Below are 14,366 nucleotides of genomic sequence, written 5' to 3' on the forward strand. Positions count from 1 at the left end.
CTTTTTGACTACATATAAGGCAAAGTGGAGTTGAGCTGGCTGTGGGAAGAATAAAAGCATACTGTTCTATCCATTCTTCCTTCAACAAACGATTTTCATTGTCAAAGTTCCTTTTCTTGAAAGATATCATAATTATCTGTAGCCTAATTACCGATTCTACTTAATTTAGGAGTGAACTATAAAGTTCTGCAAATGATTGTTAGTCTGGACCTGAACAGAAAGAATAAAAACACTGCACTTTGTTCCTGCACATCTGCAAAATGAAACTGTTACTTGTTTTTGAATTCTACTCACACTTTTGTTTTTTTCCGTGGTTGCATTGTGACGTCAACAAGGCTTGTTTGAAATTGTGCTATTTTCGTTATTACTGCTCGCAGACTAATTTGTTTCTTGGCAACGACATAACATTTTTAGTAATTTTCTAAAGTGAACTGCTGTAAATGTTACTGCACTATGCTGTTGATAAAGTTGTACTGAAGAGGGTTCAATACCCGAAATCTCGATCTGCAACACAAGAATTTCAAATTGGAATTTGTCATACATTTATTTTGAACATTGAGTTTCCAGGCATCATATCTTTTGATCCGTAATTGGGCTTCTCTCTTGCACCAGCTTGACTGGGCGTGTAGTTGTTCTCTAATACGTTAAATTGCCTACCCCATTTTTTTGCATATCAACGATAATGGATTTGGTTTTGTTAAAAAATTAAGTAAATACTGAGACAGATAAGGTCCGGATTCAACACTGAAAAGGTCCGCATTCAGACCGCGGTCCGCCAGTTGAGTAGCCCTGGTGTAGAGAGACGTGTCTACATTTATGATGACCCAGCCATTGCCCAACTGAAGGTGACCTAATGGTAAGCAATAGTGCGACAAAAGTATGAAATACTTCAGATTTAGATCCATGAAGTATAAAGTATCGATGGGAAATATATAAGCAAAGTTCATACCAGTCAAAGTAAAAACAATTTGACAAGACATCATATTAACTCTGTTCTACTACATTTGTTATGAATAATAACAATATACAACGCAAGAAAAATGCTGAATCTAAGATTGGATCTTTAAATGCAACATATAGTGCAGTATATCGGATGAGTAGAAAACACAGTAGCAATTGCACGAAGCAAGCTTGGTATCCTGAAATTATGTGATTGAATCTTTATCCTCGGATTGGGAAAGCTTTTTGCAGAGCTTAATCCTGGCAGTTTCACATACTTGCAGAAGCTTTGAATCACTGACTCAGGACCGGTCACCGAGATTGACAGAGTGAAGTTTCCGATTGTTGAAGTGTTGTTACTGGGGAATTATTTCATACAATAGATGCCGCTGAATGGAGAGCAGTCCTGAAATGCGTTGCTCAAGCGCACACTCTGAGAGTCGAACCAGCGCCGCTTGATCTTGAAGCTTCTTCGTTCCAGAAGTCAGGCGTTAACCCACTGAGCTATTGGGGCGCTTACGTGAAAAGATTTGAATACGTGAACAAATTGTTGCTTTACTTTTTGAAGAAATAGTTGTAATATTTCATAATTAGCAATTTAATTTGTGTGAGCTGTACTAAGTGCTGTACTACGAGCTGTAGTAGGTGCTTGAATATAATTATTAGTTAATAGTTATTACTAAGTTCAAATTTCACGCAAAACAAGCATCAAATATTTTATGTTTAAACTTACAGCTTACAAACTTACAACATTTCCAGGTAAGCCGCTAGTAGAAAGAAAAATCAACGATAGTAAAGATTCAAATGCAAACCTCTAACTAACATCAGGAAATATGAAATGTTATTTTTGTGCCGAGTTTGTTCTGTTGACAGATCATAGCGTTTCAGATGAAAAATACCCCATTTAATTTGTTGAAATATTATAATTCTCACAATACCACTGAAAATACAATTATAATTTTTAAGGTGTTGGATATCTCTGGATTTGATTGAACACTTAGTTGTTATACCATGCGCCATCTTGTTGGGTTTCAACCTTATTCTCTATGTTATTACAACATATAAAGTGACTTGTGGTCGCAAAGCTGTCAACAAGGTAAGATTAATCCTTAGATAAATATTATCTAAAAGCAACACACAGTATATTTAAAAGTATATAATTAAAATAAAGTATATATTATATATTTAAAGTACACAACAATAGTTTCAAGGGTTTCTTGTTGCGATTTGCTTACCATAGCCCAGCACATCATAAATCACTGTCCAGTGTTTCGACCTTCAGAGGACGTGGATCTCATAGACACTGATACGAATATTGCGCTGGCTGCAGCAATTTGGAGATGTTGCTATGACCCTCAGGCTGATCCACAGTACCGTTGAGAGGATATCCGGGATTCGGTACCAGTGAGTCCAAAAGTACCCTTGGGCCTCATGCTAACGCTATTGCTCATCCATTTTCGAAGATCGTACAAAAGAGAATCCAATTATCTTAAAATCGTACAGTAGCATTAAATTTACATTTTAAAGTAAAAGTTTGCATCTGCTTTTCAAGGTAAGATATAAAATTGGTTGTTCTTTCGATTGTATGGTAAAAGGCTGACATTGGTAAAGGCTGACTTTGCATTGCCACACATGACGTATCAATGACATTTGTTTAGAATTCCATGCGTAGGTCTGACGTCAAACGCAACTTGGTGTTTTCTTGGACACTTTTCCTGACTGTTGGTGGAACATGGATATTTGGATTCTTCGTGTTTGCTTCAAACTGTAGTAAAACCGTACAACTAGCATTTTCCTACATATTTGCTATCTTGAATTCACTACAAGGTAAAAGCCTCAACAAGATTCTAAATTCATGATAATTATAGTGAATTTTATTTTGATTTAGTCTAAAGTGTTTGAAGCTTCAAAAGCATTTCTTCTTACAAAAATCGGAAAGTTGGAGCTTATTGGCGTTGCTTTCTGCACTGAAAAGAAAAATGTTTTCTTTGTTTAAAGCAGAATGCTAACTAATAAGGAAGCTAATTACACTGCAACTAGACTAACCACACAAACCAGATCTAAACTTATTTTTATTTCCTGCAACATTTTTTTTATTCAGCCCAACAACCCATTTGAAAGCCTATTCTTGCTATGATCTAACTTATGACGTTCTTCTAGCTTCTAGCTATGATGAAAAGTTTGGAAATTATTGTGGTTACGCAACAAAAATTCTATTTAGTGTTTAGTTTATTTTTTATTAATAAACATAATCTAACTTGTCTCGCTTCTCTAACATTTTTATTGACAGTATATTTAACACAAAAAATCAGAAATAGAAAGTTAAAACGTGGCTGACCAGGTTAGATTTTTCGTGTCATAAACTGAATCAATCTCTACAGGTTTAACAGATCTTTATTTTGTGACAGGCTAATTGTAGATGATAGAATATGTAGATGTAGCACATGTACTTCTTCTTTTATTATCACACTTGATTCCAAGTGTGACAAGTGTGACATTGCACTCGACGGCCCGAGAAACAGATATGTACTTGTTGTATAATATTGATTTTACTGTATTTGCTGGAAAGATGATTTTCTTGAGCAATATGTACATTGAATTCCTTATCATCTTTGGCGTCCCAGTTTATTGTTGTCCCAAGATACCGAAAACTTTTTACTTGTTTTATGGCTGTTCATGTTTTATAGTAGTATATGTGCATTAAATGCAAATGTACAGGCTAAATGTAGATAATGTACTGTAAAGGGGTGGGTGTGTAAACGGGGTGATTTTCATGTTTATGATGCTGCTCTTGGTAATTGACTGGTTAGTCACCCCTTGAGCTATACCATAAGAAAGTCATTATTTAAAAAAAATTATCAACACTATAATTTGGTGCCTATTACCCATTCGTTCTGGATGATTGTTAGGTTGACTATTTTTAGGAACAAATACATAAAAAATATCCTTGATACCATTACAGCATACAGTTTAGCGTTTGTTTATTTTTAATTATTAAGACATAAACTAATATCATAAACTACCAGGGAATAATGAAAAGATAAAACCAGAATACGCAAACTTAATGGCGTGATCAAGACAAAATAATATTAAAAGAACAAATAAGTGGCGACAATATTTACTCATTCAATATTTAAAAAAAAAAAAAAAATTTTCAGAGTAGTTATTAATGAATAAGCTATAAGTGGTCATGTGATTAGTTAATTTTTACTTAATTAGGTTTTGTGCGGCAGCATTTAAATATTATTATGTGCAGGTTTCTTTTTGTTTTTGATGTACATTGTGCGACAAGGATTGCTTTGTACGTTTATTCAAAAAGCAAGAGCAATGATGTTCAAAAATAGATAGTAAGTTTTTTCTTTCAGAAGACCGTTATAGCCAATGCTTTGTTGCTTCACCAGCTTTTGATGCAGTAGCCATGTCACATAAAGTGTGTAACGTATCCAAGGCTTATGTTTGGTGATTAAAGTTTAGCTTAAATGGATAAATACGGCAAAATTTTTTCTCTTAATATCTGTTTTCGAACACGTTAGTAATCATTCACTTGCCAAGCACTGCGCTCTATGAAGTTTATGTGTTGTGTGTGTTTAGTGAAATTCGTTCAAATGGTAAAGCGAAGAATCGTCCGATGTTTGAACTACAAACCAAGATACGAACCAGCAAACTAACACTCCCATCAGATGCTGATAATAAAAAAGGGAATTCAAAACTTTGTGTAGAAACCGTAAGTGGATTATTTGCTTGGCGTTGGCTTTAGATTTCCAATAATGCGATTCTGTATCGATACCCGACTTAAACTGGTTATTTATAAACACCTCACACCTCAAATAAACTGGGCTGACGTAAGTGCTGAAGGAAAGGCAGCCGAGAAGATGTAACTGGCTTCCGACGAAAGCTGAGTGTGATAAGATCCTCATCTTCTCTTTCTCCCGAAGCTCAATATCTGAGCATGGAAAAGTTTTGCCTTTAGAAAAACATCATTTCATTTGTTGAACAATAAGATAACAATGAAAAAAATTTAAAGATGAATTTTTTTATTTTCGACAGCAATTCCTCCAGTTCAGTTAAAATTTCACAAGTAAAGAATTTAGTTCTGTCCAAGGAGAATGTCCAGTCAATGAAGAGCAGCTAAACCAAGGAACCACTTTATAATTTCAAACTTATCATTGTTGTTCCGTGCATTTTTGACAATAAATCAGTTTTTATGTGTAAAGGATTTGATTTTACTTTGCATCTGAATTAAGCTGCTGATGTTTAGTTTATAGAATGTCCAATTTGGCAAAATGTTTGAATCGGCAGGTCTGAGTTTGATGCTATTTTTTAAATTGCACTTTAAGTTAGTTTCTATTTAGCCTTGTAAAGGCTAAAAAAAATCACTTGTCTAGACTTACAGCAAAACTGCCATTGTTGCTCAATATTTTTAACAAAAATTGCAAAAAGTCGTATGGTGCGCACATTGCACATCTTATACACGGTGTCTTTGGCCAGAGCCGTTGAGAGGAGAATTTAGGCTCCGTGCATGTTTGCTGATGAATTTGTCTGTTTTGTTGTGTGGGATCCTGGAAGATCGTTTTTGGGTCAGTGACAATGTCTCTTTCCTTTGACAAGTCTGTGTCACTGCGTCGCGTTGGTACCATTCATGACGTGAATCGAAATTATTATAACTGGTAATATTAGTATAGCCCACAGTAGACGGAGAAAAATTGTAAACACACAATGCAGGCAATGAAAACAGCTCAACAAAGCATTCTACCCATTCCGAACTTTTTTCAATGCAAAGTTACGAATCACAGCATCAAATAATAAAAATTTTGCGAGGTCTAATTTGATGCACAACATGCATAAACTGTTTAATAGGTTTTACATAAACTTATTGTCAGTCTCTCTCAACGGAAACCCACTCCCACACAACCCGTGTCCCACCTACCTAGGAGTGAAGCTTGACCAACAATTAACCTACAAACACCATGCTGAAGCCCTCCATGCTAAGCTATCAGCACGCAACAACTTGCTGAGATGCCTAGCTGGAACATCCTGGGGTGCTAGTACATCCACACTCCGTACAAGTGCTCTTGCACTTGTTTACAGCACCTCCGAATATGCTTCCCCCACTTGGTGCCGCAGCGTACACACTTCTAAAATTGACACTGCCCTCAACACCACCATGAGAATAATCACCGGTTGCCTGCTTCCAACTCCCACTGACTTTCTGCCGGTACTATCAGGCATCGCCCCAGGTAGACTTCGTAGGGAAAACCACGTACGTAGTCTGGTCCTACAAGCTATGTCAAGGGATGACCACCTCCTCAACCAGATTGTTCTAAACTTGCACTCCCAAAAGCCCCAGCGCTTGAAATCTCGACGCCCGTTCTCCCGACATGTTGCAGCTATGTGCAAATCGAACTTCCACATTTCCAAAGTCTGGAACCGTGAATGGAGAGAAGTTGCGAAACCAACCCAATTCACAGTCCTTCCCAATACCAACACCTCACCTGGAGAAGAACTACCCCGGAAGGAATGGGTGAAGCTCAATCGCCTGCGGACTGGAGTGGGCTGTTTTAGCAGCAACATGTTCCAGTGGGGCCTCGCCGATTCACCATCTTGTGCGTGTGGCTCAGATTTTCAAACTGCACACCACATTATCTATCAATGTCCATTGTCCTTTATACCGACCACAAGATAGACAATAGACATGTGGACCTAACAACGCTCGATGAATACACAATTTATTGGCTGCTGCGCCTGGATGTAACAACGTGATCTGTGGCGGCCTCAAACGCAAGAAGAAGAAGAAGAACATAAACTTAAATTAGCAATTTCTTTATTGTACATTCCTTTGATAATAAATTATCTGGTTGTCTGAAATCAAAAACAAACTGATTACAAAGTTATGCTCGGGTAAACGTATGTAGCAGTTTTAAGGTCTTTCTAGGTAGCCTACTGTATAATCCTCCAGTGAGCGCGCTTTGACACAGGCATCAATTTAACGTTTCTACTTTTTGTTACATTTAGCAAAATTGGGAAAACTCGTTGAGTAAGAAAAGTTAATTTGCGCAAACAACGCGCTAAGACAGTGCTCCGCAACCTTTATTTACTCACGGCTCAGTGTGCCGGGCACACTTAAAAACTCTTTAAAATTCTGCGGCACAATTCGGCCGACACATTTTCAAAATGTAAAAAAAAACTATAAATTATTTTAGCGAGATATTTGCGCTTGTTTCAATAAGCACAGTCGCTGTATATTTGCTTCAATATTTGAAAGAACAACTGGAAGTTCTTTCAATTCCTTGCAGGATTTTTTATCGTTTTTGATCAATACCAAAGTAGAAAAACTTTGTTCACACAAATAAGTGATGCAAAACTGAAGCAGAATTATTCTTCTTCAATAGAAATCCAAAACACATCAAGTGGAACATCGCTGAATTATAATCTCAAAGCTCTGTCATTTCGTAGTTCAAGAAAGTTTTCTCTAACAAGCATAGTCAAGTCTTGCGTTGATATTTCAGCATTAGCCGCAATTCCGCAAAAGGATTTCGGATCCAATCGTATGTTCCGTGAGTTTTGAAAAATTAATGGTCATATAGGCCTAGTTCTCATGTAACAAAGTTAAGTGCTTTTTGGCCAAATCAAATACCAATTCTTTATCAATACGTTTTAGGTTGCTTCTGGGAAACGTTTGCAGTGATCCCCTTCTTAACTCGTTTTTCCAGAGTACTATTTTCTCTTTATACCCTCTTATCTTGTCAGAACATGTCAGTATGCTTTTACCTTTGCCTTGCATTGTGATATTGAGTTCATTCAAGTGTTCAAATATGTCGGCCATGCATGCAAGTTTGGTAATTCAATGATTATTATCTTCAAGATGTTTATACAAATCATGGTTGTTCTGATTTAATAAGAATTGACTTATTTTATGCAGCAGCTCGAAAAGTCTTGCGAGATCTTTTTTCCGAGAAAGTCAACGCACAGAAGTGTAAAATAGCAGTGATTAATGTGCTGATCCCATTTCATCGCTTAGCAATGAAAAATTATTGAAATCAAAGCTCTTGCTTTAATAAAGTTAACAATTTGGATACAGTCGTTCATTGTTTTTGTCAGCTTCGTTGGCAAATTTTTGATCAACAAGGGTTTCCTGTGGAAGCAGCACTGTGTATAAGTTGAATGACTGGATTTTGACGTTTTCCCCATAAAACAAAACTTGTTCCTTTGCCCATCATTGCTGAAGCACCATCTGTGCAAACGTTGATGCAGTTATTCCAATGGATACCATGAGTTATGAAAAACTCGTTGGTCACTCTAAACACTTCCTGGCCAGTCGTTCGTTCTGGAAGTTCTTTGCAAAATAAATACTCGTTTGTTATGGAGTCGACATTAACAAAACGTACTACACTTAACAGCTGGCGTTAATATTACGAAATTTTTTATTAAACACTGCTGACTGACAATTCGAAATGACCTAGCCTGACTTCAAAAAACACACTAACCACGATTACCAGACTTTTTTAAAACTAGGGCAGTCTTTCCATTGTGAAAACTTCAGTTGTGAGGTAAAAACACCATGAATGCACTGTGGGAAGTCTAGCTAAAGTTTGAGTTGTCTTGCAGTGGTAAAGCGCGAATTTTTAAAACATAAAAACTCCTTTCTTTTCAAAAAGTATCTTCTGATGATGGTTATAATTCCGCGGCACACCTAGCATCGCCTCGGGGCACAGTGGTGTGCCGCGGCACACCGGTTGCGGAGCACTGCGCTAAGAGACAAAACAAAATCATCTTGCGGTCAAAAATAACCGCTAGGCTGTTTAATGTTGATGGATCTTAAAAAGACTTGGTAATTCAAGCACACAATGTTTTTGTGCGAAATCCCACTATCTCCTCAGCTGAAATAGAGGTTAGCGCAATAGTAGGCTATATTAAAACGAGAAAAGAAGTTTTCTTCAGAATTAAACATTTCTATTAACTTACGGTGCCTAATACGAAGCATTGGAATAATATGTTGTGCCAAACCGGTTTGAAATTTTCAGAAATTTTCAGCAACAACCAAGTCATTCATGCAGTGGTGCCGAAGTTAGTTGAGGATTGGGAGAGATAAATCAAAATTTTGTCAAATTTTAGACGATTTTGAACATTGGGGGGATGCATATTTTTATACACAATTTTAGTGCTACTGGTACCAATATTGAGTTTATTAAACAATCCCCGGACCTAAGTAAATTAGCTGCTAACAGCGCAATGCAGATAAGACATCATGGAGATAAACATGCTCTTGTGAATGACTGCTGCATTGCTGCAAGATTGAGAAACAAGCAAAGAAAAATTGGTAGGCTACCTCCAGCGGGATTTGCACCTAGCCTATGACCTTCCAAAGAACATCTGCAAATTTATGACAAAAATAACAAGTTTCAAACACATCACAAGAACTTGTTACAACCGAACATATTGCGTCTTACGGTAAAAAGGTAAAGGTGAGTCCCATACTTGATTCAAGCCTCGGGGAGTCTTAGGGCAGTCTTACGGTAGTGCGCATTGAAATTTCATTAGCACTGTCATTTATGCTGATGCCATTAAGAATATTTTGGTGAATGTTGCAAACAATGCTAGCATTCAACTTTTTCGGTCCCAAAGTATTTCTCAGCCAGGTTTTCAATCTACAAAATTGGAAAACGACCTCTCACAAGAAGCAGAGCTTAGCCTACATGGCAAATTAAGAGGATCTTAATCAGCTGGAGTATTTGAGGATAGAGAGGTTTTTTCAATTCGGACAATACCTGGAAAGCTCTTTCAGCATCGTACAGAGATTTTTCTCCTGTTGCCTTTCTGAATGAATCAATTTGATAACTTATCGATTGTCTATTCAGCTCTAGATGATTTTTGACCATTTCAGGAACTAAGCCAGTCTTGAAAATTCGTGCAAGTTCTTTGTACTTTTCCGAATCGGAATTCAAGCTACTTTCAAACCGTTTGGTCAGTTCAGAGATAACTCTGTCCATGAACTGATTGTAAAGTATTTTATGCTGAGTATCTGCAGTAGCTGCCATAAAGCCTCCACCCAACCTTTCAGGGACTCTTCTTTGCCGTGGTGCTTGCAAAGGCGTGATAAAAATTTGCAATTATTATTGTTCTCAAACTCCAAATCCCGACATTTCTCTAGAGTGATTTTCAGGGTCTGAAACAGCTCTTCACAAGAGTCAATGTCAAGCTTTTCTCCTTGCAACGTGATACTAAATTACTCCATAAGTGCCAAAGGCTTCAAAATCAGCACAAGTCCCAAATATGTATCTGCAGTTTCTTTCTTACTGCAGTGCCATGGCCAGTGGCCTGGTCCAACTCGTCCTTAATAGCCTACCTTCAATAAAGGTCCTTCATTGTCTAGCGTCAAATCTAAGACAATTCAGAACTGTGATCAAACATCAATAAAAGAAAAACAACAGCAATTCGAGATGTTTGCAAACAACTAAATCGAAGTACAACTTCATAGCAAATATTTTTTTCTAAATTATTGGGGGAGATGCTGCCAAAATATTGGGGGGATATATCCTCCCCATCCCCCCCTACTTCGGCACCACTGCATTAATGTACTTGCAAGTTTGATTGAAAAATGTGTAACAGTTTTTGTTGTTGTTAATGAAATAAAACGTAGGCTGCGGTAGTTCATGTTTTTCAAAGTGCCTTTTAATGCCTAGTCAATATATACGGAGAGGAGTAGCTAGTGAAATAAATCAGAGTTGAATTCTGACCAATTCATCACAACTAAAGCCATCGATTTAAAAACCGGCTTCGTTGCACAATTTCATTGAATAAATTCCTCTATTGTTATTTTGCAAAATTAATGAAGAAGCACCTATGTACTAACTATGGTTGGCTGAGCATATGAAATTGTTGAAAAATGGACAAGTGGAAACCATTATTTTACAGGTTGAAAAGCACTATCTTAAAGCATATATAATTGTCTTTGTAATTTGGAATGACAACAATGCCTTTTGATGACGTTTAGCAATCTGTGTGAAGAGCATCTGTCACTAGCCTTTCATTGAAACGAAAGTGTTTGTAATCTTTTGTTCGACCCTAGCGGAGGTTTCGTTATACTAATACGTCACTTGATTTGTAAATATTCGCTCGATTGTTTTCATAATAATGGAGAAGAAGTTGGAACAAATAATAGTAAAAAACTGACAGCAGGTGCTTATAAAAGTGTGATCTGTACCTGGTATTTTTCACTCAAAGCTAATAGCTTACAACAAAAGAAAATTCCATTAACTATTGAAAACATGGTTGAGGAGTTGATAATTATGCTGATTGCATTCTTAAATTAAGAGCTATAGGTCGTATCGGAGAAATACTTGTCTAAATAATTAGGGTTTCAATGCAAGTTCATCTATTTTGCCAGTTTACAAAAATCAGCTAATATTTTAGGTTCTCTAGATGTCTTGTTACAAATTAGCATTAAGAGCTAGGGCAATGAAGCCAAGACAAGCAATAATTGTTCTGTTTGGCTTTTTACTTAGATTGAAAGCTAAGAATGTCTTTTGCTCTCGAACACATACGCTCGTTAAATGCGCGTGATTTAATATGTGATAAATAAACTCACTGTTAAACAATATTCACACTAAGCTATGCTTTACACTTTTTTTCTTATAGCGTTTGATAAGCGCAAGCTGCGTGGTTATATCCTACTAATTCTACACTGTTGCATTTTTACTAAATTGAATCGTTTTTTATAACTTTGAATGTATTGTACGCCTTTTTACACCTAAGCTTGTCCGAGAAGTACTTAACTTTAATTTCAAATGTATTATTTTCAGATGATTCAGTTGTAAGTTTGGTTAATTATGTTCCGATAACTTAATTTGAGCTTTAAAACTGTACTTCTATAACATGCAACAATAAACTCTTAAACATACAATTGTATGCTTCATGCTCTACGCATTTTAATATAATAGTTTTTTTTGCACATAGTGTATAATTATGTAGCCTAGTGTATAATGTACATACCACCTCATGTGATCTGTTTGAAGCCGTTGAATTCATTTAACTTCTTTGAATTCTTGTGTATGATGTTGAGCAATGTGCTAGTTTTTCTGTTTGTCGTATCCAAGCTTACACCCGGTGGTTGAAGATTTAAATTAAGTAGACGGGAAGGCAAGGAAGCCAATCTTCGTGTCCACCTTCAGGCATGCCTTTAAGTGTCCTGCTAAAGACACAGCTACATGCTCTTGAGCGGTGTCGAACCGACGTCCTTTCGACTGCCGTTCCAGGGTTCTCACCATTGTGCTACTTAGAGATATTGATCACTGTGTTGTTTTTGTCTTATTGATAAATTAATCTTTACTATATTTTGTTCATTCAGATTTAGATAAAATTACTGTAGAATTGTTGCTCCTGACGAAGACATCATGTGATGTCGAAATGATTTGATTTTGTTTTAAATAATTCTGTAAACGAGTGTTAAAAATAAACGTAAATATGTTAAATCTGGTTGCTTTGCTCGGCTTTGTGTGCTTGTGGTACAAGCAAGCCCTCTACCAAAGCTCTATCATTTTTAAATATGCTTACTAGTTATCCCAGCTCAAAAAAAACAACATTTTATATGTTTTGACGGAGATGTTTCAAATTTGTTTGAAGGTATTTTTAGGACTCTAAGTCGAATAAAGCATCACTTTTTTGTAATTGGCACTACTTTTTAAAATGTTTACGATTTGATATTTTCTACATACCTGATGACAACATTATCATGAGAATACAGGAACAGAATCCGGACCCAGATCTATTGTCTTCTCTTTTTGTTTCACAATTGTCTTGCTCACATGCATAAAGTTACACGGAAGAAACAAAACGTAATTTATGCACAAAACTTTCAGAGCACAAAATCTGGCAATCGAAAAGTTCAGAATTACAAATTTACTTACATACATGTACTTACTTACCAAATTACACTTACAAATTTTGAAAATCTTATTTATCAGAAAAGATGTCTGCAGTTAAACTTGGACTTGGCACTTGTACCATTATCTTTATTTAATTATTGAACTAATAGTAAATTTGAAAGAAAATTTAAGCTATTGCATCATTTACCGGTCAATTGACTGGTGTGGTAAGTCTAGGTATATTCATTATTTTTACAATTTTTTTAGTGTATAGCGATTATCTTCATAGAGTACGTAGTTGATATTAACCCAAAGATTAAACAAAATATTAGCAAAATATATGATCACTTGCAGAAAATACCGTAAAAACAAAATGTCCTACCGGTCAATTGACCAATATGGTAATTCTAGGATTAAAATATAAATTGAGAAAATATGATGAATTAGTATAGATCCAATGCTGTGGGCAAAGACCAGAAAGGAAAATAAACATAGACTGGACACTTAAAGAGCAATGATGGAAGATAGATGTATGAAAATAAGCAGGCAAGGGACGGAATAACTTCAAGCAACAACATAACTCTATTTGAATAAGCTTAACTGAAGATGATCTAGCTGCTAGTTGATCGAAATCGATTTTTAGCTGTTTATGATTGAACTGACTCGTGTGAAAATAAAATCCTTTGCATAACTTCAGATATCAATAAAAGATAAAGATAATATAGAAAATAAGACAGAAATACGATTACAAGGAGGAATGTTGAAACAAGGACCAGAGTTTAAATACCTTGATTGGTCAGTCTATGAACACGTGACAGAGAGGTGAATGAGATGTTAAGTAGGATGGAGAGCACGGAAGAAAATAACAGCAGTAATCTGTGATCGAAAGGTGCAAGAAAAGCTCAAGGAAAACCTTTATAAGACTAACAATGTAGATGGGATGCAGGCAGTTACTCTGAAGAAAACACAAGAAGTAAAAATGCAAGTGACTGAAATGAAAATGCTACGATGGTCTCTGTGGTTGACAAAGTAGGACCAACAAAGAAATAAAATTATCATAAAACGTAAGCAAGTCATAGAGCTGGAAGATAAGCTGAGAGAGACACGTCTTAAGTGATTGAGGCAGGTGGTGAGGAGAAACTGATGTTTATACACATTTATTAACATCACCAAGACGTCTTTTTGCTGATAACACTATGTAACAAAAAAAGAAAAATTTTTTGTCCTTGGAAAATAATTGCTATTTTCTGTTTGCTTTTGCCTAAAAAATACAAAAAATCTTTATTGTACCACAATAACTTCAGGTTTGTGTTCCTCAGATTAGTTTGAATTTTTTCTCATTTCTCATGAAAATAGGCATATACATAACGTTGAAAATTTACTGTCAGCTGCTTCCAGCAATAGTTACCTAATAATGGGTAATTGCCTATTGGGTATAATTAAGTAACACTTGGATTCTGTTTGCACACAAAGCCTTGCAAGGTTTTGCTTTTGTGATGAAACAAAAAAGGCTGAGCATTTTTGCAGTCGCATACTTTTCTTGAGCAATTTATTAACATTTTCTGC

The 14,366-nt window shown here is 36.0% G+C and overlaps 1 protein-coding gene across 1 annotated transcript in view; it reads left to right on the forward strand.

The window, feature by feature from the left end:
- LOC145770232 (adhesion G-protein coupled receptor G6-like) overlaps positions 1-5,146 on the forward strand; it is a 61,136-nt gene extending 55,990 nt beyond the window's left edge. Inside the window, exons 18-22 of the mRNA XM_082581828.1 lie at positions 1,906-2,035; positions 2,598-2,766; positions 4,196-4,286; positions 4,531-4,663; positions 4,987-5,146. Of these exons, the coding sequence (XP_082437954.1) occupies positions 1,906-2,035; positions 2,598-2,766; positions 4,196-4,286; positions 4,531-4,663; positions 4,987-5,007 (544 nt within the window). The 3' untranslated portion in view covers positions 5,008-5,146. The remainder of the gene's footprint in view (positions 1-1,905; positions 2,036-2,597; positions 2,767-4,195; positions 4,287-4,530; positions 4,664-4,986) is intronic.
- The last annotated feature ends 9,220 nt before the right edge of the window (positions 5,147-14,366 follow it).

This window comes from Aplidium turbinatum, chromosome 5, assembly GCF_918807975.1.
Source record: "Aplidium turbinatum chromosome 5, kaAplTurb1.1, whole genome shotgun sequence".
In the NCBI taxonomy this organism is placed as follows: Eukaryota; Metazoa; Chordata; class Ascidiacea; order Aplousobranchia; family Polyclinidae; genus Aplidium; species Aplidium turbinatum.